At 40.0% G+C, this 26,136-nt stretch overlaps 2 protein-coding genes and 2 pseudogenes across 12 annotated transcripts in view; all 4 read right to left on the reverse strand.

Moving 5' to 3' along the window:
• The window catches only part of LOC101287598 (nuclear RNA export factor 2-like), a 544,209-nt pseudogene that overhangs the window by 332,857 nt on the left and 185,216 nt on the right, over window positions 1–26,136 (reverse strand).
• The window catches only part of LOC101286095 (nuclear RNA export factor 3), a 383,514-nt gene that overhangs the window by 50,971 nt on the left and 306,407 nt on the right, over window positions 1–26,136 (reverse strand). The gene's annotated exons all lie outside the window — the stretch shown is intronic.
• TCEAL8 (transcription elongation factor A like 8) lies at window positions 14,405–16,636 on the reverse strand. 2 transcript variants are annotated; one of them, XM_004286521.3, is made up of 3 exons: window positions 16,495–16,636; window positions 16,022–16,093; window positions 14,405–15,408 (listed from the first exon to the last, which is right to left on the reverse strand). In XM_004286521.3, the coding sequence occupies exon 3, from the start codon at window positions 15,364–15,366 to the stop codon at window positions 15,013–15,015; it is 354 nt and encodes a 117-aa protein (XP_004286569.1). In that variant the 5' UTR covers window positions 15,367–15,408; window positions 16,022–16,093; window positions 16,495–16,636; the 3' UTR covers window positions 14,405–15,012. The 2 variants fall into 2 exon arrangements, with proteins under 2 accessions (XP_004286569.1, XP_033273746.1); XM_033417855.2 differs by lacking the exon at window positions 16,022–16,093 and having other exon boundaries at window positions 16,495–16,624.
• On the reverse strand, window positions 20,014–23,800 carry LOC101271092 (GMP reductase 1-like; annotated as a pseudogene).

The following is a 26,136-nucleotide window of genomic DNA, read 5'->3' on the forward strand; positions in this document are numbered from 1 at the left end:
CACACACACACACACACTACTTTTCAGCCTCCTTTATTCACAGTACAATATATAATGACTTTTTTTCTGTGAAAATTGGAAAAAAATCCCCTACTAAAATGCAAACTTGCATATAGAATCACAAGACAAAATCCAATGAGATACTGCTAATAACAGGAACATCTAAAACCAGTACCATCTCAGTCTCCCAAGGCAATAGAAATAAAAATGAAAATAAACAAATGGGACCTAATCAAACTACAAGCTTCTGCACAGCAAAAGAAACCAGAAACAAAATGAAAGGCAACCTACAGAATGGGAGAAAATATTTGCAAACGATGTGACTGACAAGAGCTTAATTTCCAAAGTATACAAAAAGCTCATACAACTTGACAGCAAAAAAACAAACAACTCACTCAAAAAATGGGCAGAAAACCTAGAGAGACATTTCTCCAAAGAAGAAATACAGATGGCCAATAGGCACATGAAAAGATGCTCAATATTGCTAGTTATTAGAGAAATGCAAATCAAAACTCCAATGAAGTACCACCTCACGTGGGTCAGAAAGACCATCATTAAAAAGTCTACAAATAACAAATACTGGAGAGGGTGTGGAGAAAAGGGAACCCTCTTACACTGTTGGCGGGAACGTAAGTTGGTGCAGCCACTGTGGAAAACAGTATGGAGGTTCCTCAGAAAACTAAAAATAGAATTACCATATGATCCAGCAATCCCATTCTTGGGCATATATCCAGACAAAAGTATAATTCAAAAGGATACATGCACCCCTATGCTCACAGCAGCCCTATTCACAATAGCCAAGACATAGAAACAACCTAAATGTCCATCAACAGATGAGTGGATAAAGAAGATGTGGTACGTAAGTACAATGGAATACTACTCAGCCATAAAAAGGAATGAAATAGGGCTTCCCTGGTGGCGCAGTGTTTGAGAGTCTGCCTGCTGATGCAGGGGACACGGGTTCGTGCCCCGGTCCAGGAAGATCCCACATGCCATGGAGCAGCTGGGCCTGTGAGCCATGGCCGCTGAGCCTGCGCGTCCAGAGCCTGTGCTCTGCAACGGGAGAGGCCACGACAGTGAGAGTCCCGGGTACCGAAAAAAGAAAAAAAAAAAAAAAAGGAATGAAATAATGCCTTTAGCAGCAACATGGATGCAATGAGAGATTACCATACTAAGTGAAGTAAGTCAGTAAGAGAAATACCATATGATATCACTTATATGTGGAATCTAAAATATGACACAAATGAACCTATCTATGAAACAGAAACAGAATCAGGGACAAAGAGAATAGACTGGTGGTTGCCAAGGGGGAAAGGGTGGAAGAAGGTAGCAGCAGGAGTTTGGGATTAGCAGATGCAAACTGGTATATATAGAATGGATAAACGACAAGGTCCTACTGTATAGCACAATGAACTATATTCAGTATCCTGTGACAAACCATAATGGAAAAGAATATGAAAAGGAATGTATATATATATGTATAACTGAGTCACTTTGCTGTACAGCAGTAATTAACACAACATTGTAATTCAACTATACTTCAATAAAAAATAAATTAAAAAAATAAAACCAGTACCATCAAAAGTTCAAAAGTAAGATGAGCACAGTTATAACTAGAGAATGCCACCAAAAATAAAAGTCAGGCTCTAATTATATAGGAAAAAAAAGAATTGAAGGCAAAAAGCATTAAATCGGATATGGCTGCTTCCTGGACTGTCGTTGCTTCCAATGCATTACTCTAAATTTATTTCTTAATCTTTTTTGTCTCTTCCAGACACTTTTCTATTGTGTTGTTCATTCCATCATCCATCTACTTTCTTGAATCAAGTAAGGGGTGTAAATGTATCTCTCATCCTGTAATTCACTCCTCTGTTCTCTTCAGGTTCTTTCTTGCCTTTCTCCCATACCCAAAGGGCACCTCTAGATTCCCTCAGTCTCTTTCAACAATTTCCCCTTTAGTTCTTTCTATGAGTCTTCTTTTACTGACTGAGGGGCAAGTAGGAGCAGTGTGAAGTCCTAGTTATGTTCTGGCCTGGGCCATATCCACTCCTTCAGCCCACCAGCACCAGGGGCTCCAGTCCAGGGCACTGTGTCATACCTACCTGCCCCAATCCCAAGCAGTTTCCTCCTCCTTTTTTCCTCTTGGACTGAGACACAGCTAATGGACATTTGGACCTGCAGACAGATGAGAGACAGTGTGGTATGGCAGTGCTTGGTGAACAGACCAGTACACTAGACAAGGGTCTCCTTTAAGATTGGCCTACACCATCTCTTCAAGTCTCAAATCTCCCGCTCCCCGCCCTGCCTCGCCCCCACCCCCAGCCATGAAATACCCACCTTATTGGAGTAGGGAATTCGTTTTAATGATTTCTTAGTCTTTGTTAATGCACTGTGCGCCCCTAGATAATCATTTGTTTTACCTCCTCCCTCTTAATTTCAAGGCTCATCTCCGTGTTTATCCACCGCTTCCCTGTAGACAGGCTGTAAAATCAAAGGATTATTTCCAAACTATTCCCAAGTCTCTGTGTTCCCTCCTTCCCTCCTGACCCTTCTTCTCCAGCCCTTCCTTCCATCCCAAGGCCCATCATTTTTGTTCCAAAAGGTTAAAGAGGTGTCGATGAAACAGGCCCAGACAGACTTCATTCTTTGCCTTCCTTCGCCTCCACGCACCCACTCATGCCACCATCAACGCAGAGTTCCTGGTCTAATTGCTCACACAGACCTGCTTTGTTCTGGGGAAGTATGTTCATCCCCCTCCCTCTCTTGGCCAGATGCCAGCCTCACTCTATGGAAAAGGGGAGTGAGTACTGCAGAGAAAAAGACCTGAACTAGAGGGACTTATGCACACCTTGGCTCCTGGTCACAGGAGGTCCTCGCGTCATTACCGAGCTTGCCAACCACCCCACCCCCCTCAACTGGCTCCGAGGACCCCCACCCACCTCTCAGCCGGCAGGCTGTGCATCAGGAACTCCCACCACACTCCTGCCACATACACACTCACAGAGACCGCGCCCCTCCTTACACCCATCTGTATGGGGAGCCCCGACGGCGCACTGCCCTGTCATTCATTCTAGTCCTCACCAATCTGAGGAACTACAAGTGACATCACAGCCTGAGGTTGGAGTTTCCACTTCTCTGGTTTTTAATGAAGGTCTCCATCCACTTTCCATCCTTACTCCCACCAGGCCTTGGCCTTTTCTGCTTTTCTGTCCTCTGCCTCTCCTGCCACCTCCCTCCCTCCTCCTACCTTTCCCCCCAGCCACCAATGCCTACCAAGTAACTTGCTTTTGTCATGCAAGGTGGCAGGGATCTAAAGTGTGATTTTTACTAATTCTCAAGATTTTTCTGCATAGTTTCTCTTTGAAATCATAAATACAATAAAGCTATTTTTTATTTGGGAGGAGAAAATGTTTTTTGTTTTGTTTTGTTTTTAAGATTGTTAACATTCCTCCAGCTCCAGATTCAATTTTAACATTATTCTTTTCCCATTTCTTGGTCATTGGTTGTTTTAAGTTCTACTTTAGAAACTTTAGAAAGAATCAAGGGATTTGAAAAACAGTTTGAGTTTATGCTCTTCCAAAGAGGTAACTTATCATAACTTATCAACTTTGTAACCATAATTCACTTGCATGTAAATGATACCTGAAAATTTTAAGGGGATCAGGGAGGAGAGAGACCTTAACAGAGAATGTGGTGTTATTATCACAGTCATCAAGTAACTATTAAAGTAGAAAAAGATGTTTCTGCCATCTCATATCCTCAACAAACTGCATTTTTACCTGTTTGTTCCCAAATGTATATATGTATGCAACACGCATATACACGTACGGCAGTCCAGATGGATGCATTCTTTATTAACAGTGCAGGCCTTGGCATCAAGCCTCATATAGTCTCTTACATTGCTAAACTGAGCTGGACAAGCTAATACAACTCCTCTAAAAAATAACATTGAGTTTTGGTTCATCTCCACATTAAAACATTTATTAACTACACAATAATAGCTATAAATCATGCTTACACATGTGGCTCTCCAAAACTACCATCTATGAAGTATTTGCTATGTACCAGGTACATTAGTTGCCTATTCACCTCTAACCCTCACAAAAGTCCTTTGAGGTATAGTGTTATTGTCCCAATTTTACAGACAGGGAAACTTAGGTATATAGTTTTAAAAACTTGCCCAAGGTCACACATCTCTTAAGTGTAGAGCTGAATTTGAATCCAGATCAGTTTGACACCACCACTTGTGGTCATAGCCAGTAAGCTATATTGTAAGCCCCCTGAAATATTGGTATACCTTACAGTTCTTTCTAGACCTTTTTTTCATTCTCAAAATGTTTATATTAGTTGCCTATTGCTACAGTATCAAATTACCACAAACTTAGAGGCTTAAAATGACAGAAATATATTCTCTTAAAGTTCTGGAGGTCAGAACTCCAAAGTTTGAGTTTTACAGGACTAAACTAAAGGTGTTGGCAGGACTGGTTCCTTCTGAGGGCTCCAGGGGAGAACGCATTGCTTTCCTCTTCCAGCTTTTAGTTGGCTGCCTGCTATCTTTGGCTTGTAGTTGCACTATTATACTTTCTGCTTCCATTATCACATTGCCTTTTCATCTTCTGAAGTCAGCTCTCCCTTTGCCTCCCTTCATAAGGACACTTGCAATTGCATTTTAGGGGCCACCTGAATAATCCAGGATAATCTCCCCATCTCAAGATCTTTAACTTAATCACATCGGCAAAGTCCCTTTTACCATATAAGGTAAAATTCACCTGTTCCAGGGATTTAAGACCTGGATATCTTTGAGGAACATTGTTCAGCTTACCACAATGTTCAAATAATCTTATGATGTTTACTTTCATATAAGCATTGACTCCTAAATCTGTGTCTCTAGCCTATATCTCTCTTTTGAGCTCCATATTATTTTATCTAACTTACTTTTGGACTTTTCCACCTAAATGTCCTACCCTGAGCAAAGTGTTTTCTCACTTCTTCTCTCTCCACACCCAAAATCTCTCTCTGGGGTCTATAGCTAAATTAATGGCACCAGGATTCAGCCAGTTCCCCACACCAGACTTTCTCCTAGTGTCCCCATGCAATCAGTCACCAACACCTGCTGCTTATCCTCCTTTAAACTACTGTAACAGCCTCCCTTCTGTTCTCCTTTCAACGAAAAATTAATCAGTCCCTCTAAGAAAGAAATGGAAAATTTTATTCGAACCAAATTGAGGATTATAACCCGGGAACAGCCTCTCAGAAAGCTCTGAGAACTGTTCCACCCATAAGAGGTCAAAGCGCGGTTATATGTTTTTGAGACAAAGGGCTGTACATGAAATGACGTATTATTGACAGATCTAAGTGTACAAAGTGAGTAGTGGATCTTGGGTTGTCATGGCCCCTTACAAGATCAAGAAGGAATGTTATCTTTTAAAGAGTTGTCTTATTGGTGCTAGGAGAATGTTGCTCTTTATGGATGAGCAGGTATTTCTGCTGATGAGGAGGTTTGGTCAATGCATAATATAGATACACAATGCACAGTAGAGGGGAGAGAGGAGGCCAAAGGGCAGAGAAAATTTTTTATGTTTAAATTTTTCTTGTCTTACCATAAAATATGAATTTTATTTCACACTTCCTACCTGAAGCATTGCCCCATCCCGTAAAAGGATGATTCCTGAATTCCATACAGGAAGATGTCACATTTAATAATCCTTAAAACAGGCCTATGAAATCAGCATCTCTCTGGGAAATTCTCATTCTGCTTTTGCAGAATTCTCAAAGATAAGAAGAACCTGATGTGTAAAGAACATTTTCGTGTATTCTCATATCAACTTTTAGCTGTTACTGGAGATGAACGCCATTTGTGTAATGTTTAGAAGATGAGAGTAAAATGTGGCTCTTGGGGGGCAACTTTATGTCCTGAGAGACCACTATACTATAGCTCTGGTATATTTCTAGTCTGAATCCAGTTGCACTTTTAGCCCTTGTGTAAATACGGAATACAGTACTCTTGCTTTGGATTATTTTGCTCTACGTCCATCCTTGCTACATCTTCACACCCTGTTACTCCATTCCTAGCATTCTTATGTTTCCTTCCACTCACTTTCTGAACACTTACTCTGGGGTTCCAGACCACTGCTTTCCTCCTGCACTGGATGGTGACTGAATGGGACAGGGCCAACGTTGATCCCTGTGACTCTCTTTTTTTGATACTTTCACTGCTGGCAAAGCAGCTCACATAGTCTGTCCACATCAAGATCTGATACAGTACTATGGGTTTTTCTAATTAAACTACATTCTTCTTTTTGTCTTAATCCTAATGTTGCTCCTAGTCCACTTTAACTGGATACTTAAATGCTCTCAAGTCCCTAACTCTCTTCCTCCCACGGGAGTCTGATCATATTCATGGTGTGTAGATATTACTATTTTAACTCTCACAAAAAAGTTTTGGTGACATGTGGTGGTCTGTCCCAACAAGCTGGCCTATGGAACGATTTCTTACACTATTTGCAGAAGCAGAGTTCAGCCTGCTGTCCCTGTCTTTGTGTTCCTCTAAAGTTGTTTGCATAACCTATCACCTGTGGACAAAGAATGTTACCTGTCATTTCAGTAAACAAAGAATGTTGCCACCAGCAAGCCACATGCAGCCACCCCCTAACAGTGCACCCTGAGGAGAATTCAGGATGGAAAAGAAAAACAAGATATAGGCCCTAGATAATTAAGATACATATCTAAGGAATAATTTCAATGAGCCCAGATTCGTGCATCTTCCCATACATAGGAAAGTAAAATCTTTAACTTGAAATGTCTGGTTTTATTTTGTCTTGTTTTGTTGTGATTAGCAGTAATCTCTCGTTCCACTACATGTTTTCTGGGGGAGGGTCAGCAAAAACTCCTATATATCCTGGCTCCTCCCTTGCCTCTTCAGAACGGTTCCTCATAGCTATCTGAGAGGCTGTCTCTTGGGCTATAGTCCTCAGTAAGGTCCCCGAATAAAACATAGCTCACAAAGTTTAGGTTGTTTTTCTTTAGTCGACATACCTCATGCTTGAAGATAACTAAATTTGTCAATCTTGATTCTAGATTCTCATTCCGCCACCTTTTCTCCTGGAGAACTGACCAGATATCTCTGTCTTTTCCCCAACCACCACTACCACCAACTTTTTATTTTGAAAAAATTCAAACTTACAAAATATTTCAAGAATAGTAGAGTGAATGCCCATATACTCATTCCCTTCATCTAGATTAGACTCACCAATTAATATTTTCCAATTGCTTTCTCTGTCTTGTTATGTATTTTTCTATCTTTTTTTCAATGCTGAACTATTTTAAGTTAATCACAGCCCTTATAATACATCAACATTTTGTATCCTAACAACAAGAACAGTCTCCTAAACAACCACAATACAATGATCACATTCAGGAAATTTAGCATCAATATAATACTATTATCTAAACTATAGTCCTTAGTCAAACATTATATTTAGTTGTCATGTCTTTTAATCTGTTTTAATCTAGAACTGTGCTCTAGTCTTCTTTCAAGGCATTGACATTTTGGTGAGAATGTAAGACAACTGAAATTGTCAAACATTGCTGATATGAGTACCAAATGGTACAGGAAATTTGGAAAACTCTTCAGCGATTTCATATAAAATCAAACAGTTGCTACTTCTATGCCCCAGCAATTTTACTGCTGAGTATTTACCCAAGAGAAATAAGAACATATATGCACCAGAAACTTGCACAAGAATGTTCATAGCAGCTGATACTGGAATGGAATATTTACAAATGAAATATTTCCTGCCATATCAGCAAACAAAGGGTGTCACAGTCATCAACGATTTCAGCCCTCCAACGTGAGCCTGTGAGCCCTGAGGAAACTCAGGATTTGAAAACACAGGATACTGGCCCCAGAGAGCTGAGGTGCATATCAAAGGAATGATTTCAGTGAGCCCTGACTCTTGCACCTTCCCATACACAGAAAAGCACTAAATTCCTTAACTTGAGATATCTGGTTTTCTTTACAAAACTTCTATGTAACCTGATACCCCGCCTTGCCTCCTCGGAGCAGTTTCTCAGTTACCTGAAACTGTCTCCCCAGCTGCAGTCCTCATTTTGCCCCAAATAAAACTTAACTCACAACTTTCACGTTGTGCATTCTTTTAAGTCAACACAGCTTATAATAGATTAAAAATGGAAACAACTCATATGTCCAGAACATCTGAATAGAAAAACAAATTGTTGTATATTCACGCTATGGAATACCACCCAGCAATGATTTTAAAAGAATCAACTGCCAATACACACAACTATAAGGATGAATCCTAAAAAACATTATATCGAGTAAAATGAGTGACGTGCTAGACACAAAAGAGTACATGCTGTAGGATTCCATTTATCTGAGATTCTACAACAGATAAAAATAATATAAATTGATAGAAATAAGCCGAGTGAGTACTTGTGGGGGGAGGGGGACTGGGAAGAGGACAGGAAACTTTGGAGTAATGGAAATGTCCCATTTTACACTCAATAGTATACACTTAAGATCTGTGAATTTCACTGTATGCAAATTTTACCTCAATTTTTTAAAGTGTGTAAATCAGAATATAAGCATCATGAAGGCGGGAACTTTGTTTTGTTCACTGCTGAGTCTCAGGAACTAACGACGGGCCAGGGCACTTAGCAAGAGCTCAGTAAACATTGGGGAAAAAAGAAGCAGGCCTTGGAAATCATCTAAATCAATGGTATTCAAATGCATAATGGAGATTTTGACTCTCAACTTTAAATAGTATAGGTATGTCTTGCATTTGAAACTTGATATTATTGATCCACTTCTTGCCTTACTAAGAATCCTTTTGATCACTTACAAAGGTTTTGAAATTAAAAAATGGTTATTACAGCAAAAGTTTCTCTGACTCTAACCCTTTACTTTTCCTGCTTTTTCATACGTTCTCCACTTTACATGGTGAGCCTCCAGGATTAAGGGATAAACTGGCTAAAAGTGATGAGTATGTGTCTATGTAGGGTTATGCCCATATTGTTGGATAATGTTTATCTTAGTCCAAGTGGTCAGTATCAGCAGGCAGTTGAAAACAGAGTCTCAGGAGAAAAGTCTGAGATGGATAAATTGATTTTGGCTGACACATAGTTGGCAACCAGTAAGTATTTGTTGAATGAATAAATAAATGAAATTAAATTTGTGAGTCTCTAGCAAATTCAACTGAGTGTATATCTTTCCAATATTTTGCTATACCTGTACATTTTTAAAGCAGAATTAGGAATCATTTTCATAATGTTCTTTGAAATTTTTGTTTATTGCTATTTTATTTTTGAAAAATAAGATCATTTAAATGGGAGAATATTTAGAAAGTAATTATGAAATGCCACCTTGTGACCAAAGACAGGAATCCAGCACAAATTTAGCTGACAAGGGAGAGTGGCAAGGAGGTAGCATAGAGAGGGGAAGCCTCTCAGCCAGGACCCACAGAGTTCTGACACTTATGCCAGGTTCTCCTCAGAAGTAAGAGGGAACAGAAAGCAAATGAGGAACTGCAAGATCCAACAGCCCCTATTTCAGCTAAAGAGAAAGGAGGAACAGAATTATACTATTTTCACCTTCACGACTTTTTTTTCTAATTATAAAAACTGAACATGCTCATTGAAAATGTTAAAATTGGAAACAGAGAGAAGGATAAAGATGAAGTTATAAATTTCCTGTAATAACACCATCTAGAAATATTCACTTCAAATATTTTGATATTTATCCTTAACCTGTGCTTGTGTTTTGCAGCTGGCTTTTTCACAAAACAGTATGTAAGGAACAACTTTCCGTGTCAATGATATATTTCTAGATTATATTTTGTCATTCCTGACAGCAAGACTTTCCTCATGATTTCACATTTTCTGGCAACTAAATAAAATGGAAATGTGAAGGGAACTTTTTCTCATCCTACAATACAGAAATGGCACCAGAGTTCATATATGATGTAAATGTATATAGAATTCAATTATTTCTTTTATAATTCCAAATGAATGAAAGTTTTTCCATTTAGTTTATGTACTTTGTTTGTACTTTGTTTCTTTTAGGCAAGGGAGAAGGTTGGATGAAAGGAACGAGCACAGACTTTTGGGGTTCCTATTTGAGTATTATCTCAGCATTATCTGATGATAATGATGATGACAATGATAATGACAACACGGATGATAATGATGATCAAAGAGCTAACATTCTCTGAAAGCCATTATATGCCAGGAATTTCATAGTTTTCTGCATTATTTCCCACTACAGTCTTGTGGGTTATACTCATTTTACAGATGAATGAACCAATCTGGCCTCACACTTCTTATAAGCAGAGAATCCAATTCTAGCCAGTGTTTTCTGATTATACTGGGTCCACCCTTTCAGATGGTGGATTTCCAAGGCTTCGCCAGTGATTGTTACAATCCTTCACAGTATGACACCTGTGCCCAACAGGAATCCATTGGTTATTCACTCAGTACTATCCCTTGATCATAATGGTGATGATGATGATAATTATGATGATAACAGCAATGATGGTAATGGAAAGGAAACTTTATTTTTGATCTAAGAGTTTTATGTCCGGACACCCCATGGGTCTCCAAGAAAAGATTTATGCAAGGTCACGTACTATAAGGGGAAGAGTCCAGATTGGAACTCAAGTTTATCTGACTCTAAGGTCATATACATAACCACTTTGCCTTCCTAAACCCAAGAATGTGAATTTCATCTTCACCGTATTGCCCAACCAGAAAAAGTGGTAATGATTTCTCAGATGACAGACCTAAAGAGCAAGGGTCACAATGGCATTGCTTCCTCCACCATCAATGCCTGCAAAAGCATCTTTGTACCAATTCATAACTTGACTGCCATGGCCCCCAAGTTGTGGGCTAGAACTACAGCGCATGGGGTTGTTCAAACAGGAGGCGACACCCCTTTCCTCCTGAGCTGTAGGGTCACATGTCTTTGCAAGCTTCCTCTACCTGGGCTCTCTCCTCTACCTCTGGGTCTGGACTGATGCAGACATCAGAAGCACTGCATCAGGCCCACACAGAACTAAAGTCACTACAGAACCACCCAAACAGGCCCAGACACAACAGAGGCCCTTCTGGAAGTCTGAGCAAGGTGGGTGGGAGAGGCATGACAGAGATCTTGTCTAAGATCTATCCCCGTTTTCACCCGAATTGTTTTGGGAGCTATTTCACTGGACACTGAGAGAAGGGTCAGCCCTTCCTGCTTTAACTCCAAGTTACCTGATCAGATCCAGTTCAGGCAACTGCTTGGCCAAAGGCTATCAAAACCAACATCTTCAGTTAGTGAATTTTGAAGTCTTATCTTCTTCCCTTAAAAAGTTCCCATCCTTAGGTAGGCAAATTCCTAGGTATTTTATTCTTTTTGATGCGATGGTAAATGGGATTGTTTCTTTAATTTCTCTTTCTGATCTTTCATTGTTAGTGTATAGAAATGCAACAGATTTCTGTATATTAATTTTGTATCCTGCAACTTTACCAAATTCATTGATGAGCTCTAGTAGTTTTCTGGTAGCATCTTTAGGATTTTCTATGTATAGTACCATGTCATCTGCAAACAGTGACAGTTTTACTTCTTTTCCAATTTGGATTATTTTTATTTCTTTTTCTTCTCTGATTGCAATGGCTAGGACTTCCAAAACTACGTTGAATAAAGGTGGTGAGAGTGGACATCTTCGTCTCATTCCTGATCTTAAAGGAAATGCTTTCAGCTTTTCACTGTTGAGTATGATATTAGCTGTAGGTTTTGTCATATATGGCCTTTATTATGTTGAGGTATGTATATATATGCAATGGAATATTACTCCATTAAAAAGAATGAAATAGGGCTTCCCTGGTGGCGCAGTGTTTGAGAGTCCGCCTGCTGATGCAGGGGCCACGGGTTCGTGCCCCGGTCCGGGAAGATCCCACATGCCGCGCGGAGCGGCTAGACCCATAAGCCATGGCCGCTGAGCCTGCGCGTCCGGAGCCTGTGCTCCGCAACGGGAGAGGCCACAACAGTGAGAGGCCTGTGTACTGCAGAAAAAAAAAAAAAAAAAAAAAGCCATTTGCAGCAATATGGATGGACATGGAGATTATCATACTAAGTGAAGTCAGACAGAGAAAGACAAATATATGATATTGTTTAAATGCGGAATCTAAAAACAAAGGAATTTATTTACAAACCAGACTCACAGACTTAGAGAATGAACTTATGGTTACCAGGGGGAAGGGTGGGGGGAAGGGACAGATTGAGAATTTGGGATTGACATGTACACACGGCTGTATTTAAAATAAAATGCCTTTCCATAAAAAAAATAAAGCTTTTCAAACAGTGAAAACAAAAGTTCCCATCAAGCCCCCTTGTGAAAGAAAAAGGGGGTAAAGGAAGTCTAGTGCTCTGACCTGCAATGGGGACAGTCCTTGTCCTCCAGGTATGTATGTCCAGGACAGCCTGGCCTTCAGCCTAGAAGAGTCTGGTGCCTGCTGCAGGCTGGAGCACAGAAACCAAAGTCAGACCACCCTGGAGAGGGATGTGCCTTGGGGGAGCCCTTCCACATCCTGCCCCAGTTCCAAACCTCAGTGCCAGTGCACTGGATTCATCCCATCTTATAATGCTGGCAAGTGAGTTCCTGGACCTTCATCTCACTCCAGCCTGACCAGCATCCATCAGGCTGCCATAACTTTGGAGAACGGGCTGGTGACATGAACACTCCCCCCAAATGGCATCACACAGTGAAAAAATTTTTAAAAAGCCAAAGAGGACAGGGATGGCTCATTGTTTTCTGAGCTGATCACAGGAGAACTTTAATATATTTTATTCATATTGGAAGGAGTGAATGCATGGCCAAACATTTTCTTGATGGTGCTCCGTCAAGAAAAATGCATCTTATATAGCTCCCCCCCTTGATTTTTTATCTTGTCTTTGTTAAAATGAATCTTTAAAATTTTATATATAAACCTGTCAACCTTTTCCTTTAAAAGTTCATACTTAAAAAGATAAATGCTGTTATAGGCTTCTACTTCCTGAATTTCAATTAAAGTTCACCAGTATTTTCTTCTAATTATTTTACTTTCATATTTGCAATAATGGAAAGCATACTGTATATACCAGTTGTCCTCATGCTTCAGTGTATAGCATCATCACCTGGAGGAGTTTGTTACCTGTTACTTCTACAGCCCACCTCCAGGCAGTAAGTCTTAGGTGGGGCCCAGAAATCAGTATTTTAAAGATGCTCCCCAGGTGATACTGATGCAGGTGATTATGCAAGGCTTTGATAAAACATTTGGAGTGCAATCCATTCCATGAACTGTTTCTTTCTGGAATTCCTTGTAATAATACTAGAAAAAAAAGACTTGTGTAAGATTATTGAGTCAATAGCAGAATTTGGACAAACCTACTGGCTCCTTAGCAATAATCAATCAAGAAGTCAATTAAATATTGAAACATGATGTGTTACAAGTAGGTGGCATATCAGGAGGAAAAGATAGTCTTTGATCTGTAAGGAAAATATAATTCCTAACATTTACATAGAAGCCATTCTATTTTAAGTGTATTTATGAAGTTTTTGCCTTTCCAAGTTTTTTTTTTTTCACGTATCAACTGGGGATGGGATGGGGTGAAGGGAACTGTTCCCTTAGATCTGTTTCCTGTACTGCTTTGTGCAATTTATGCATATTCTGAGTCTTCTGAACCAGTAGGGCAGGCCTGACAGGAGCCTTCAGGGAGAAATCATCCCATAAGAGAAAGAAGACAAAACCTCAGTTCTTAGACTTCGAGCGCAACTCTGACTATAGCATGACATCTTTTGCTCAAATTTGAACCCTGGTCCAACCCCCAAAATGGACTCATCATGTCTGACTCCTATGGAGGAAGTGTCCTGTGGCTGAAAATGGAAGGGGCTGTTTTACTAAAAACTCTGCTAAACACTGTGGCCCAAGCAATCCTGGAACAGTCCCCACCTCTGTTAAGCATCTCTATAAAGCAGAGAGAAGCTTTAGAAGACAGAGTGGGGATTCAACGCACTGGGGACTCCAGGAAACTCAACGGGGCTTTGGCACTCAAGGACTCCACTGCACCACCAGCAGCAGGGCTAGCAGAGAGCAAAGGGCCCAGCAGAAAAGGCAGCAGTGCCCAGCAGGCCTGGCAGGACCCAGGGGAGCCCACCTCCCTGCCTATTGGACTTGTTCCTGAGCGCAGGTTGAGTCATGCCAGGACCCTCCCTCCCTCAAAACTGATGTTCTGTAGTGGGTTGGGGTTCTGTATGCATAGGTGGGAACAAGAGCCCACCAAGCACAGCTCAGAGTCACCTCATTTCTTCCCCACAGCAGCCCTGTGAGGCAAATGTTTTCCCATGAAAAGACTGAGTCTTAAGCAAGTGTATCTGTAATAACTGCCAGTTTTATTCCTCTGGCTAAGAGATCCAGAAGTAATTTGAGGTTTACATTTTTTTTAATAGTTCTTTCATCAAGAATTTAGGTCCCCCCATTGCCCTTATAAGCTGGTTGCAAATTATTTGATTGACTCTTAATTATAAAAAAAAAACTTTAATTCTTTTTGTATGTGTGACGTGTTCATTAAAAAATACATATAAGCAAAAAGAAAAAAACTCACACCACACAGAAATAAGCAGTTAAATTTTTGATATATGTATGTATACACACGCACACACACACACACACACACACACACAATTTGAGATTTTCTCCTACATATGTGAGCTGATACTAAATATGCTGTAACCTGTTATGTTTTACTTTACAATATGGAATGAACATATTTTCATGCATATGTGTGAAACTTCCCAATTGAAAAACAGACCTGGAGAATGTGTCAAAATACAAAATCCAGATGCTGGTAATAAGGACACTACGTACAACAAAACTCCACCACATGATTAAAAATAAAACAATAGTCAAAGATACATCAGAAAATGCTAACAGAAAGAAAGCAGGGGCCAGATTTTAACATCAGACCAAAAAAAAAAGAATTCAAGGCCTAAAGCACACAGGATAAGGACGGCTGCGTGAATGTCTTTGTTTCCAATGCATCATCACAAACTTATTTCTTACTCTTCTTATCTCTTCCCTAAGCCTTTCCAACTCATCTACTCCTCTTATCATTTCTTCTGGGTCCAAATGCCTAACCGGAGTGTCCTCTTTATATCCCTGACCAGGCTGAGTCAGCCCTCCTCTAAGGTTTCCTTCTGCTTCCTGGCTTTCACCTTCTTCAGACGGTTGAGGATTTCTTTCTGCCTCCTGTGGTACAGCTTCCATAGGGCGGTCTTCCTCAGCCTTTGGCATGTTCTGTGCTTTTCCTTCATTTTCTTCACAAGACTTTTGCATGTTGAGTATTTTTCTCTTATTTCCTTTCTGAATAAATTAACCCTGGAAAACAAGGAAACAAAATGACTAGATGCCAGGCAAATGGACCAGCAGTCAGAGCATGGGTTTCCATAGAGACTGGCCTCTTCACATTCAGGTCCCTAATTGTCAAAGTTTTCCAACTAGAGAAGACTAGAGCCTCAGGCTCAGAACTCCCCTGGCCCCACCCCTTTCTCCCCCTCCCCTTTCTCCCCCTCCTGCTCCAGCTCCATCTTCTCGCTCCCGCTCCAGCCCACCATTTCCCAGCAGGCCCTGCTACAGGCCTCTCCTAGCACCGAAACGGGAGCAGCGCAGAAGCAATTAACCCCTCCCTTGCCTCGGGTCTCCCAACACTCCCGCCCTTTTGGGCTTTCCCAAGCCATTCCAACCTCCTGCCTCTCACCTGAGACCGGCTGGTCCAGTCTCTGGCCTCCCCTCCCCCTTCCACGTCTCTCCAGTCTCCTCACCCCCCGCCCCCGCCCCATTTCCGTTGCAGGCTCTGCACAGGCCTCCGGCGCTTCAACCGGATGGAGAGAGGCGGCAGCGACCCGGGATGGGCTTTGGTGTCGTCCGGACTCACACCCCACCCCCCACAGCCACCCCCAGGGACCTGAGGCAATTCCACCTTTACACTGACCTGCAGGGATCCAGGGGATTTTCCTCCCTCTTCCCTCACTCGATTTGGGTCGCTCCCAAAAGACCAAGAGTCCTGCAGACAGGAGTGCTTGGTGAGCAGGTCAGTACCTGAATCACGGGTCCCTTTCACGATTCTAGGCCTTGTTCGTCTAAAGTTTCCCCACGTCCTCATCCTCTCCCTCCTTTTAAGGCAACCCCGCCCTCCTTCCCCCGTGCCCACCGGTTCCCTGCAAGCAGGGAGTGGGAGACAAGTTATTTCCAAATTGTTTCTATGTCTCTGTCTCGGGACCCTCAATTGGCTGCCCTTCTCCCTCTCCACCCCCACCCACCCCCAAACAGCCCCAAATTTCCTGCACAAAAATGAGAGTTTGGCGGAACCGTAGTGTTGGGAAAGCGGTACCGGCAACGCTTGGTTTCTGCTCTCTGACTCCTAGGCCCCAGGGTCCCGAAGGCAGCGCCCACCTTTATACTGACCTCAAAGGATCCGGGGCACTTTTCTCCTCCAGCAATAGGGAGCTGCTACAGGGAAACAGGCCCTGGACTATAAGGACTTCTGCACACGTCGACTCCCGGTCACGTGAGCGTTGCGTCATCAATGAGCTCGAGTCTTCGGTTACCCCTCCCATTCAACACTGCAGCCCGCCCCCTGCGTTCCCTCCACTTGATACTGTCAATCTTTTTTCGTATTTGCCAATCAGAGACAACAATACTGGTATCTTCTCCCAGCAGTTTCTACTCGTTTTTCTCGGGTTACCAGGGAGAATCAGCCTCTCGGGGTGAATCGACCATTTCTCCTTCTTCTTTGGGGAATCATCTCTCTCTCCTGCTTCCAATTTCACCTCCACGCCTCCCCCAAGGTCTTCCAGTCCACCATTTCCCTTGGAGTCCTGTCTAGCATTAAAATGGGGGAAGGTGGTAGATGGGGGCGGGAGGGCGGCTAGAAAAGAATGTGGGAGTGAGGGTGTGGAATTCTTTTTTACTAGTTCTTTTGAATAGTTTTCTGCTTTGTGTAATGTTTTAAACAATCAGCATACTTTTTAAAAATGATTTTTAGGAAAGAGATTCCACATAAGCAATATTTGGCACAATATGGAGGACAAATTAGTTACATGAATTTTTAAGACTTTGGAAAAGTTTTCTAATGGCTGCAAATGGAATGACAGTTTTCACAACATATTGATCTGTTAGAAAAGGTTTTTAAAATCTTATTAAAGCAGCGCCTTTAAAAACTGACCCCAGGGCTTCCCTGGTGGCGCAGTGGTTGAGAGTCCGCCTGCCGATGCAGGGGACACGGGTTCGTGCCCCCGTCCGTTAGATCCCACATGCCGCGGAGCGGCTGGGCCCGTGAGCCATGGCCGCTGAGCCTGCGTGTCCGGAGCCTGTGCTCCGCAACGGGAGAGGCCACAACAGTGAGAGGCCCGCGTACCACAAAAACAAAACAAAACAAAAAAAACCTGACCCCAAATTAATCTGTGGGAAGAGGCCCAGTTTTCCCTTGTGTAGCAATTTTATGTAAGTAATCCACTACTTTTTCTCTTTCTGGCTGAACTCAAGTTATCAAGTATTAGATGTCTGACCTTTTCATGAGGACTGCTGCATGGCTTCCGCTTGAGTTTTAAGTGGAGGCTTTAGGCACACTGCCTCTTCTCATGTCCTCTGTAGGATCCAGTGCCTTGCTAATCAGATGAGTCTATAAAGGAGTCAACTTTACTTTGGAACTCAAAAAAATGTGTTGGAAAATAACTCTCATACATCCTTGAAACACTCAGAAAGGAGAGAGTTCCCTCTATCTCACCATTTGGTGTGAGGCTTTTTAACAGGTGGAATTTTTGTTCTTGCATGCCACTCTTGAGATATTCTGATATCATTCACTTTGATCCATTAGAAAAGAGAACTATCAACATGCATAATTGTTATGATCAGAAAGCAGAGAGGACATCATTGCAGTAAAAATATTAGTTAAAAGAGGAAATTGATATCCCCGCAACCCAGAATCCACTGGTACTTGGAGGTATGTTGGTGCTAGGAATGGCAGTCTGGCCAGTGGAGCCAGCTGGAGAGTCAGGGGAAGGAGGCAGAGAGGGGTCTCTTATCTAGGATGGTCACAGTGGGATGCGGTAGCCAAAAACAGAGCCCACCACAGAGAAAGCAGGGTTGGAAAAAGTATTTTTGTTGTCTTAATGTTTTATCATTTATATTTAAGCATGAAGAATTTATTCCACAGTTGATGGATATATTTCCTATTATTCGAGGGAGAGTTTTTAATATAAATATAGCTACTGAATTATAAAGATGTAACCATTAAGTACCACAAAGTATTTCCATCCTTTCAGATGTTATATTTAACAGGGGATAACTGATATTTTTAAAAAATTATTATCATATAGAGAAATGGACTCTTTTTTGGGTGTACAGTTCTATGAAGTTTAAGAAATGTATAGATTTGTGGAACTACCACCACAATACAGGATACAGTTCAATCACCCCCAAAAAAACTTCCTCATGCCACCACTTTGCAGTCATACCTTACCCCCCTTTCCTGAACTCTTGGCAACCTCTGATCTATTCCCAACTCCTATCATTTGTCTTTTTCAGGATGTTACATAAATGAAATCTACAACATGTCACATTTAGAGACAGGCTTCCTTCACTCTGCATAATGCCCTGGAGATTCATCATTTAAGCTGTTTCATGCATTAATAGCTCATTCTTTTCTTTTTACTGAGTAGTATTCTGTTATATGGATGTTCCAGTTTATTTGTCCATGTACCCTCAGTAGGACATTTGTGTTGTTCTCAGTTTTGAGTAATAATGAAAAGAGTTGCTATAAACATTGCTTCAAACTGGACTACTAGGGTAACCTTTTCTCTGACCTATCTACCTTCAGGCCTCCCTCTCCGTCTTCAATTTACTTTGCACATTACCATCAAATTAAACTTCACTCTTTCTTATTTTCAACTTGTCATTCTCCTGTTCAAAGGCCCTGGCTGGCAACCCCACTATCTGTGAATTAAATCCTACTTTCCTCATCCTGACATTCAGTGTTGATCAGAATTGAGCCACACTTGTCATCTACTTCTCTGCCCCATCCAAAAGGAACTCTCATACACTATGCCCAAGTATGCCTTCTTCTCTCTGTCTTTGCATGATATGTTCTTCCACCTGATTGCACTCCTCTTCCTCCTAGATCCTGGTCCTGCTCATTCTTAGGGACCTAACCTTCATCACCCAGCCTCTAAAGCCACCTCAGCTGGAAGTGATCTCTACCCCGCCCTGCCCCATCAATGCTGCAGGTAGGGTCTGCACCCCTCATATTGCTCTTAGCAAATGTTGCCTTTTACCTTTCCCCTTTCCTGTGTGTTTGTGTTTGTGTTGGGTGGGGGTTATCTAACCAGGCAGATGTTCAAATGTGGGTTGATGGAGAGTGGGGGTCAGGCTCCAGCTCTCATGCTGCTTGAGTGGCTCTTGTGATTTTAAACAGTGCATCTCCCAGAAATCTCAGAGATTCAGAAGGAGCTGTATGCCAATTGGCTCACAGACGATCCTTCTTTCTGCTTGCACAAAAATTGGAGCAGAAGTTTCATTGTCCCCCTCCTCTGCTTATTCTACTTACAGATAGTCAGAACAACCTTAATACCATTTTTATGGAGCTACTGACAGAGGATATTGTCCTGTTTTCCTAAATAGTCATAAGAGAGAGATCAGTCAGCTCACTGGTTCACACCTTACCAAGAGCCAGATGGTACAGGCCTTTACCTTCATCCTCGTCCCTGAGCAATTTCAGTGCATCAATATAGCATTCAGCTGCCTTTGAAATCAAGTTAATCACAGTAGCTTTTTAAATGTAAGATTTTTGGAGACAAGAGCATTCTTGTCAATTAAAAACTATTTTTAAAAAGGAATGAAAAGAGGGCACAAATTGATTTAAACAATGAAGACATGAATTCTGGAGAGTAGACACCATGTACCTCTGACCCAATCAATATTCTGTTTTTATACACCAAGAGGGCACTGGGGATAGCTCCAAAGTCTAAAGCCTTTCAAGTGGTGTGAGGGGAGGAGAAAGGAGCTCTTATACAAGAATATGATATCCAGAATATTGTTTTTTATGTTCTCTTTCGAAGTCATTTCCTGAGGCTCTGTATTCAGCAACTCCTGCATACTTCTTATTGCTCTTTCAAAGCTCATCCCATAGAATAGCTTGAGAGGGCTATTTCTCTCCCTCGCTTCTCTAGCACACTATCTATGGCTTGAAAACATCCCTCCCAGTATGGCAAAATCTGCTCCAGATCCAAAGGTTTGGCTGCTGTGCATGGACTCAAAGCAGTTGTCTTCTGAGATGATTTGCCCCTTTGGAGTGCAACGAGACCCAACGCATTTCGTCACTTTGCTCAACTGCGGGTAGTCCACTCATGTTCTGATGTAAATGGTACACATAGAGCCCAGGCTGATTTCCACTTAGACTGTAAGTCTCTGCTTCAGAAAGTAAACTCTTCTACCATCTCTCCTGTCACTACGTTCCCTGACATTTGGAAATTTGGCATGCATAAGTTTCAGAAGTTCCACAAACTCTTCAGAATAGCCACTGGCCACATCCAAGCAAATGAACTTAACTTGAAGCACAACTTTTCATCTCTTCCAGATAATTCTGCCCACTTCCTGAACTCACAGCTAAATGCTGCACACATTGTGGATTATTGTGGCCAAGAGTTTCTAGTTATCCAGAGCATAATGCTTATGAATTGCTGTGAACCTGAAATGCTGTGTCATAACCACTGCCCTTTCATACGTCCCCATGGTGTCTGTGTTGACCACAGTAATAGGAATCCTTGAGTTGGTCTGCTTAGACTTTCTTACTATGTGACAGAATGCTTAAGATCCACCTCAGCTAGATTCTTGAGATTGCTTTGCTTAAGCCTTGAGGTTCGTATCTATGTAGAGCATATTGCTAGGTTGCGGAGAGGCACACTTCAGCTGTACTACAGCTTGGACCAGGCAACTTTTTCCTGTGGCAAAAGCAGAGTTGTTGGGGAGAGAGTGCTGTTGTTGCTGGCTAGGTGCTTTAAAATATTAAGTTTATAATGGAAAGAAAATCTTTGCTGACCTGTTGATTCTGACTTAGTTGCCTGCACTCTATTTACCCATCCTAACTCTTTCATCCTGTTTTGTTGACTTTCTGCTTTGTATCCCTTACTTTATCTGTAAGTGCCATAGGACAAAAACCTTATCTGGTTCAACTTTGTAACCCCTCCAATGTTGAAAGTTCAAGTTGGTGGAAACGATTTAAATTTTCGCTAATATGGGAATGGTTAAATAAATTATCCACACTGTGGAAATTGTGCAGATATAAAAAGTAATGAAATAAAAAATGTGTAGTGACATCAAATTATATTGAAGTTATATTTTTGAGTGAAGAAAGTGGCAGAACAGTATTTAGAGAATACTGTCCCACGCACATACAAATAATGCATACATATATGTGTATGCAACTAGTTTATTAAGTAGTTCTAATTTTCTGGTATAAACATGGAACAATTTTATTTTTTCCAGTAATTGCTGTCAACTATGGTCTGTCAAATCTTCTGTTTCTCACTGAATGATGAATTCGTTTAATGACATTTCAGTTTGTTTCCTCAACTATTCAATGACTTTCATTCATTAAGAGAGTTTTGTTTTGGGTTTTTGAAACTCAGTCTGGTTTAGTTTTTAAACTTTTTGTTTTGAAATAATTTTAGTTCTAAAGAAGATAGTACAAAGCTTTTCTGTAAACCCTACATCTAGCTTAGCCTAATACCTGTGGTACATTTATAAAAACAAAGAAATTAACATTTGTGCAATACTATCTCTGACAGTGAGAAACCTGGTTCTCCTTTATGCATAATTTATTTACTTATTTATTTAACTCTAGTATATAGTTAAAGTAGTTTCAGAACTTCTGTCATGTACCCCTGTGAGAAACAAATTTCCCCACCAGAACATAGCATTTCTGTATAGTTCTTTTTGTCTTGACCGTTATAATATCCAGTCACTTTTTCAAAGCAGCTTAGGTCAGCTCTTTTTTTTCCCTACCCTTTTTATTGAAGTTATGGCATACATCTATAATATAGGAGATTCATTTGCAACAGTGTGCTTTCCGTCTAGGGCTCCCCTACATCTTGATTTGTATATTTTTTAATGGACATAGAGCAAAAGTCACCCTTTGTGGTGTGCAGTTCTGTGAAATTTGAAAACATTCATATAGTCATGTATCAACCACCACAGTACCATACTGAAGAGTTCTATCACTCTAAAATTTCCCTTGTGTGACCCCTTTGTAGTCAACTACTCCCCCCATCCTCACCCTTGAAGCCTCTTTTATATCTATATATATTAACCTCTACATAATGTCATATAAATGGAATCAGACAATACATATATTTTTGAGTATGGCTTCTTTCACTTAGCAAAATACATTTGAAATGCATACATGTTGTTGTGTGAATCAGAAATTTGTTCCTTTTAATTACTGTGTAGTATTCCATTGTACAGATGTATATTAATTTATTTTCAGATGTTAAAGCAACCGAACATTCCTGAGATAAATACCACTTTGTTGTAGTGTATGATGATTTTTATATGTTGCTGGATTCAATTTCCTATCATCTTGTTTAGTACTTTTGCATATATATTCATAACAGTTAGTGGTCTGTAGTTTTCTTGTGATGTCCTTGACCGGTTTTAGTATCAGGGTAATACAGGTCTTACGATGAGTTGGGAAGTGTTCCTTCCCCTTCTATTTATGGAAGAGTTTGCTAAGGATTTGTATTAATTCTTCTTTATATGCTTGGTAGAATTAATCAGCACAGTCATCTAGGCCTGGGCTTTTGGGGAGCAAATAATTATTTTTTATTATTATTTCAACTTCTTAACTTATTATTATATTGGTTTATTCAGATTATCGTTTTCTTTTTGAGTCAATTTTGATAGGAATTTGTCCATGTCATCTAAGTTATCTAATTCATTGACATACAGTTGTTCATAGTATTCCTTTTAATCATTTTTTTTCCTGAGAGGTCAATAGTAATGCCCCTCTTTCATTTCTTTCTTGCTTTCTTTCTTTTTTAAAATTTTATTCATTGTTTTTGGCTGCATTGGGTCTTCGTTGCTGCACGCGGGCTTTCTCTAGTTGCAGCGAGTGGGGGCTACTATTCATTGCAGTGCGCGGGCTTCTCATTGCAGTGGCTTCTCTTTTTGCGGAGCACAGGCTCTAGGCTCACGGGCTTCAGTAGTTGTACCACGCAGGCTCAGTAGTTGTGGCTTGCAGGCTCTAGAGCGCAGGCTCAATAGTTGTGGCACACGGGCTTAGTTGCCCCACGGCATGTGGGATCTTTGTGGACCAGGGCTCAAACCTGTGTCCCCTGCATTGGCAGGTGGATTCTTAACCACTGCACCACCAGGGAAGCCCACACTCTTTCATTTCTGGTTTAAGTAATTTGAGTCTTCTCTTTGTTTTTCTTAGTTAATCTAACTAACGGTTTGTCAATTTTTTCGATGTTTTCCAAGAATAAACTTTGGGTTTAACTGATTTTTTCTCTTCTCCATTTCATTAATTTCAAATCTAATCTTTTCTGTTTCCTTATTTATGTTCACTTTATGTTTAGTTTGTTTTTCTTTTTCCAGTGTCTTAAGGTAGAAGTTTAAGTTATATATTTGGGATCTTCTTTTTTAATATAAATATTTACAGCTATATATTTCCTTTTAAGCACTGTTTTACCTGCATCCTATAAGTCTTGGATGTCATATCTTCATTTTCATTCACCTCACTGTGTTTTCTAATTTCCTTTTTAATTCCTTCTTTGACCCAGTGATTATTGAGGAAAGCATTTTAAAATTTCTATATATCTGTGTATATCCCAAATTTCTTTTTGATGTTGATTTCTCATTTTATTCTACTGTGGTCAGAGCATATACTTTTTATTATTTCTTTTTTTTTTACATTTATTGAGATTTTTATGGCCTATCCTATATGGACTATCATGAGGAAGTTTCACTGTGCGTTTGAGGAGAATGTATATTCTGCTGTTGCTGGGTGGAGTGTTCTATAGATGTCTGTTAGGTCTAATTGGTTTATAGCATTTTTCAAATCTTTGAATTTTCTTGTTGATCTTCTGCTTTGTTGTTCTATGCATTATTGAAAGTGGAATATTGAACTCTTTAACTATTATAGTTGAATTGTCTATTTTTCCCATCAGTTTTCATAGTTTTTGCTTCACGTACTTTTAGTCCTATTGTTAGTTCCATATATTTGTAATATTGTTTTATCTTCCTGATGGATTGACCATTTTATCATTATAAAATGTCACTCTTTACCTCTAGTAACCTTTTTTATTTTTAATTCTATTTTGTCTGATAATAGTATTGTTACTCCAGCTTTCTTATGGTTGCTGTTTTCATGATATACATATTTTTATCATTTTCCTTTCAATCTTTATATGTTTAAACCTAAAATATGCTTCTTGTAAACACCATACAGTTGGATCTTTTAAAAATCTAATCTGACAATCCCTGCCTTTTGTTTGAATTGTTTAATCCATTCATATTTAATGTTATTATTGATATGATTGAATTTATTTCTGCCAACTTTTTCTAAAAAAAAATTTATTTATTTATTTATTTATTTGGCTGCATCGGATCTTAGTTGCAGCACACGGGATCCTTAGTTGTGGCATGTGGAATCTTTAGTTGTGGCATGCAAACTTTTAGTTGCAGCATGTGGGATCTAGTTCCTTGACCAGGGATGGTACCTGGGTCCCCTGCATCGGGAGTGCGGAGTCTTAGCCACTGGGCCACCAGGGGAGTCCCTCTGTCAACTTACTTTTTGTCTGTCATATATCTCATGTGTTTTTTGTTCCTCTCTTCTTTTCCTCCATTTTTCTTACATTAATTAAATATATTCTAATGAAGGATTTTAATTTATTTAATGACTTTTTCATTATATCTTTTAGAGTTATTTCCTTTGTGGTTACCCTAGGACTTGACATATACATCTTAGTTTATTGGGTTCTATTTCAGTTTTATACTAACTTAATTCCAGTGAGATATAGAAACATCACTTCTATATATTTCTATTCCCTTTATCCACTTATTGTGGTATTGTTATACATGTTACAACAAAATGTTATAAAACCCATCCACTGTTACCATTATTACTTTACATAACTTTACGTCTCTTATGGAAAATGAAAGAAGGATAGCAAGTATATATTTATAGAATTTATTATGTTAACCTTTTCATTTATCACTTCTGGTTTTCTTCATTTCTTCCAGGGGATTTTAGTTACCCTCTGGATTTGTTTCCTTAGCCTATTGCAGCTTTGCTCCCACCCATCTCCTTTGTGTTTTTATTGGCAAATATATTTCTTTTCTCTGTTATAAGGCCAATAATACATTATATATATACTGTTTTAACCAGTTGAGAGAAGGAAGGGGAAATAAATATACATTTGAACTGTGTTTTATAATTACATAATTAACTTTATATGTGCTTTTTTTCCCCAGTGGATTCAAATTACTGTCTGGGGTCATTTGCTTTCAGAATTAGAGAACTTCCTTTAGTATATCTTGTAAGGTGGGTCTGCTAGTGAAAGGTTCTCTCATTTTTTTGTTTTTCTGGGAATGTCTTTATTTTGTGTTCACTTTTGAAAGATAGCTTTGGTGAATACAGGATTCTTGGTTGACTTTTTGTATCTTTGAACAGTTTGAATATGCTATCCCACTTCCTTCTGGCCTCTATTGTTTTGGTGATAAATTAGCTGTTGATCTTATTGGAGTTCTCTTATAAGTCAGGAGTCATTTTTTTTCTTGCTGCTTTCAACATTTTCTCCTTGTCTTTGACTTTCAGCATAGTAAGAATGGCTTTCAGCATTCTTACTATGTTGTGTCTGTTTGTCAGTCTCTTGCGTTTATCCTGTTTGAAATCACTGAGCTTCCTGGATATGTAGAAGAATGTTTTTCATCAAATTTGGGAAGTTTTCAGACATCATTTCTTTGTATCTTTTTCCTGCTCCTTTCACTCTCTTTTCTCTCCTTTTGGTATTCTCATTATGTGTATGTTGGTGCAATTAATGGTGTCCCACA

Source organism: Orcinus orca, chromosome X (genome assembly GCF_937001465.1).
Source record: "Orcinus orca chromosome X, mOrcOrc1.1, whole genome shotgun sequence".
NCBI lineage: Eukaryota > Metazoa > Chordata > Mammalia > Artiodactyla > Delphinidae > Orcinus > Orcinus orca.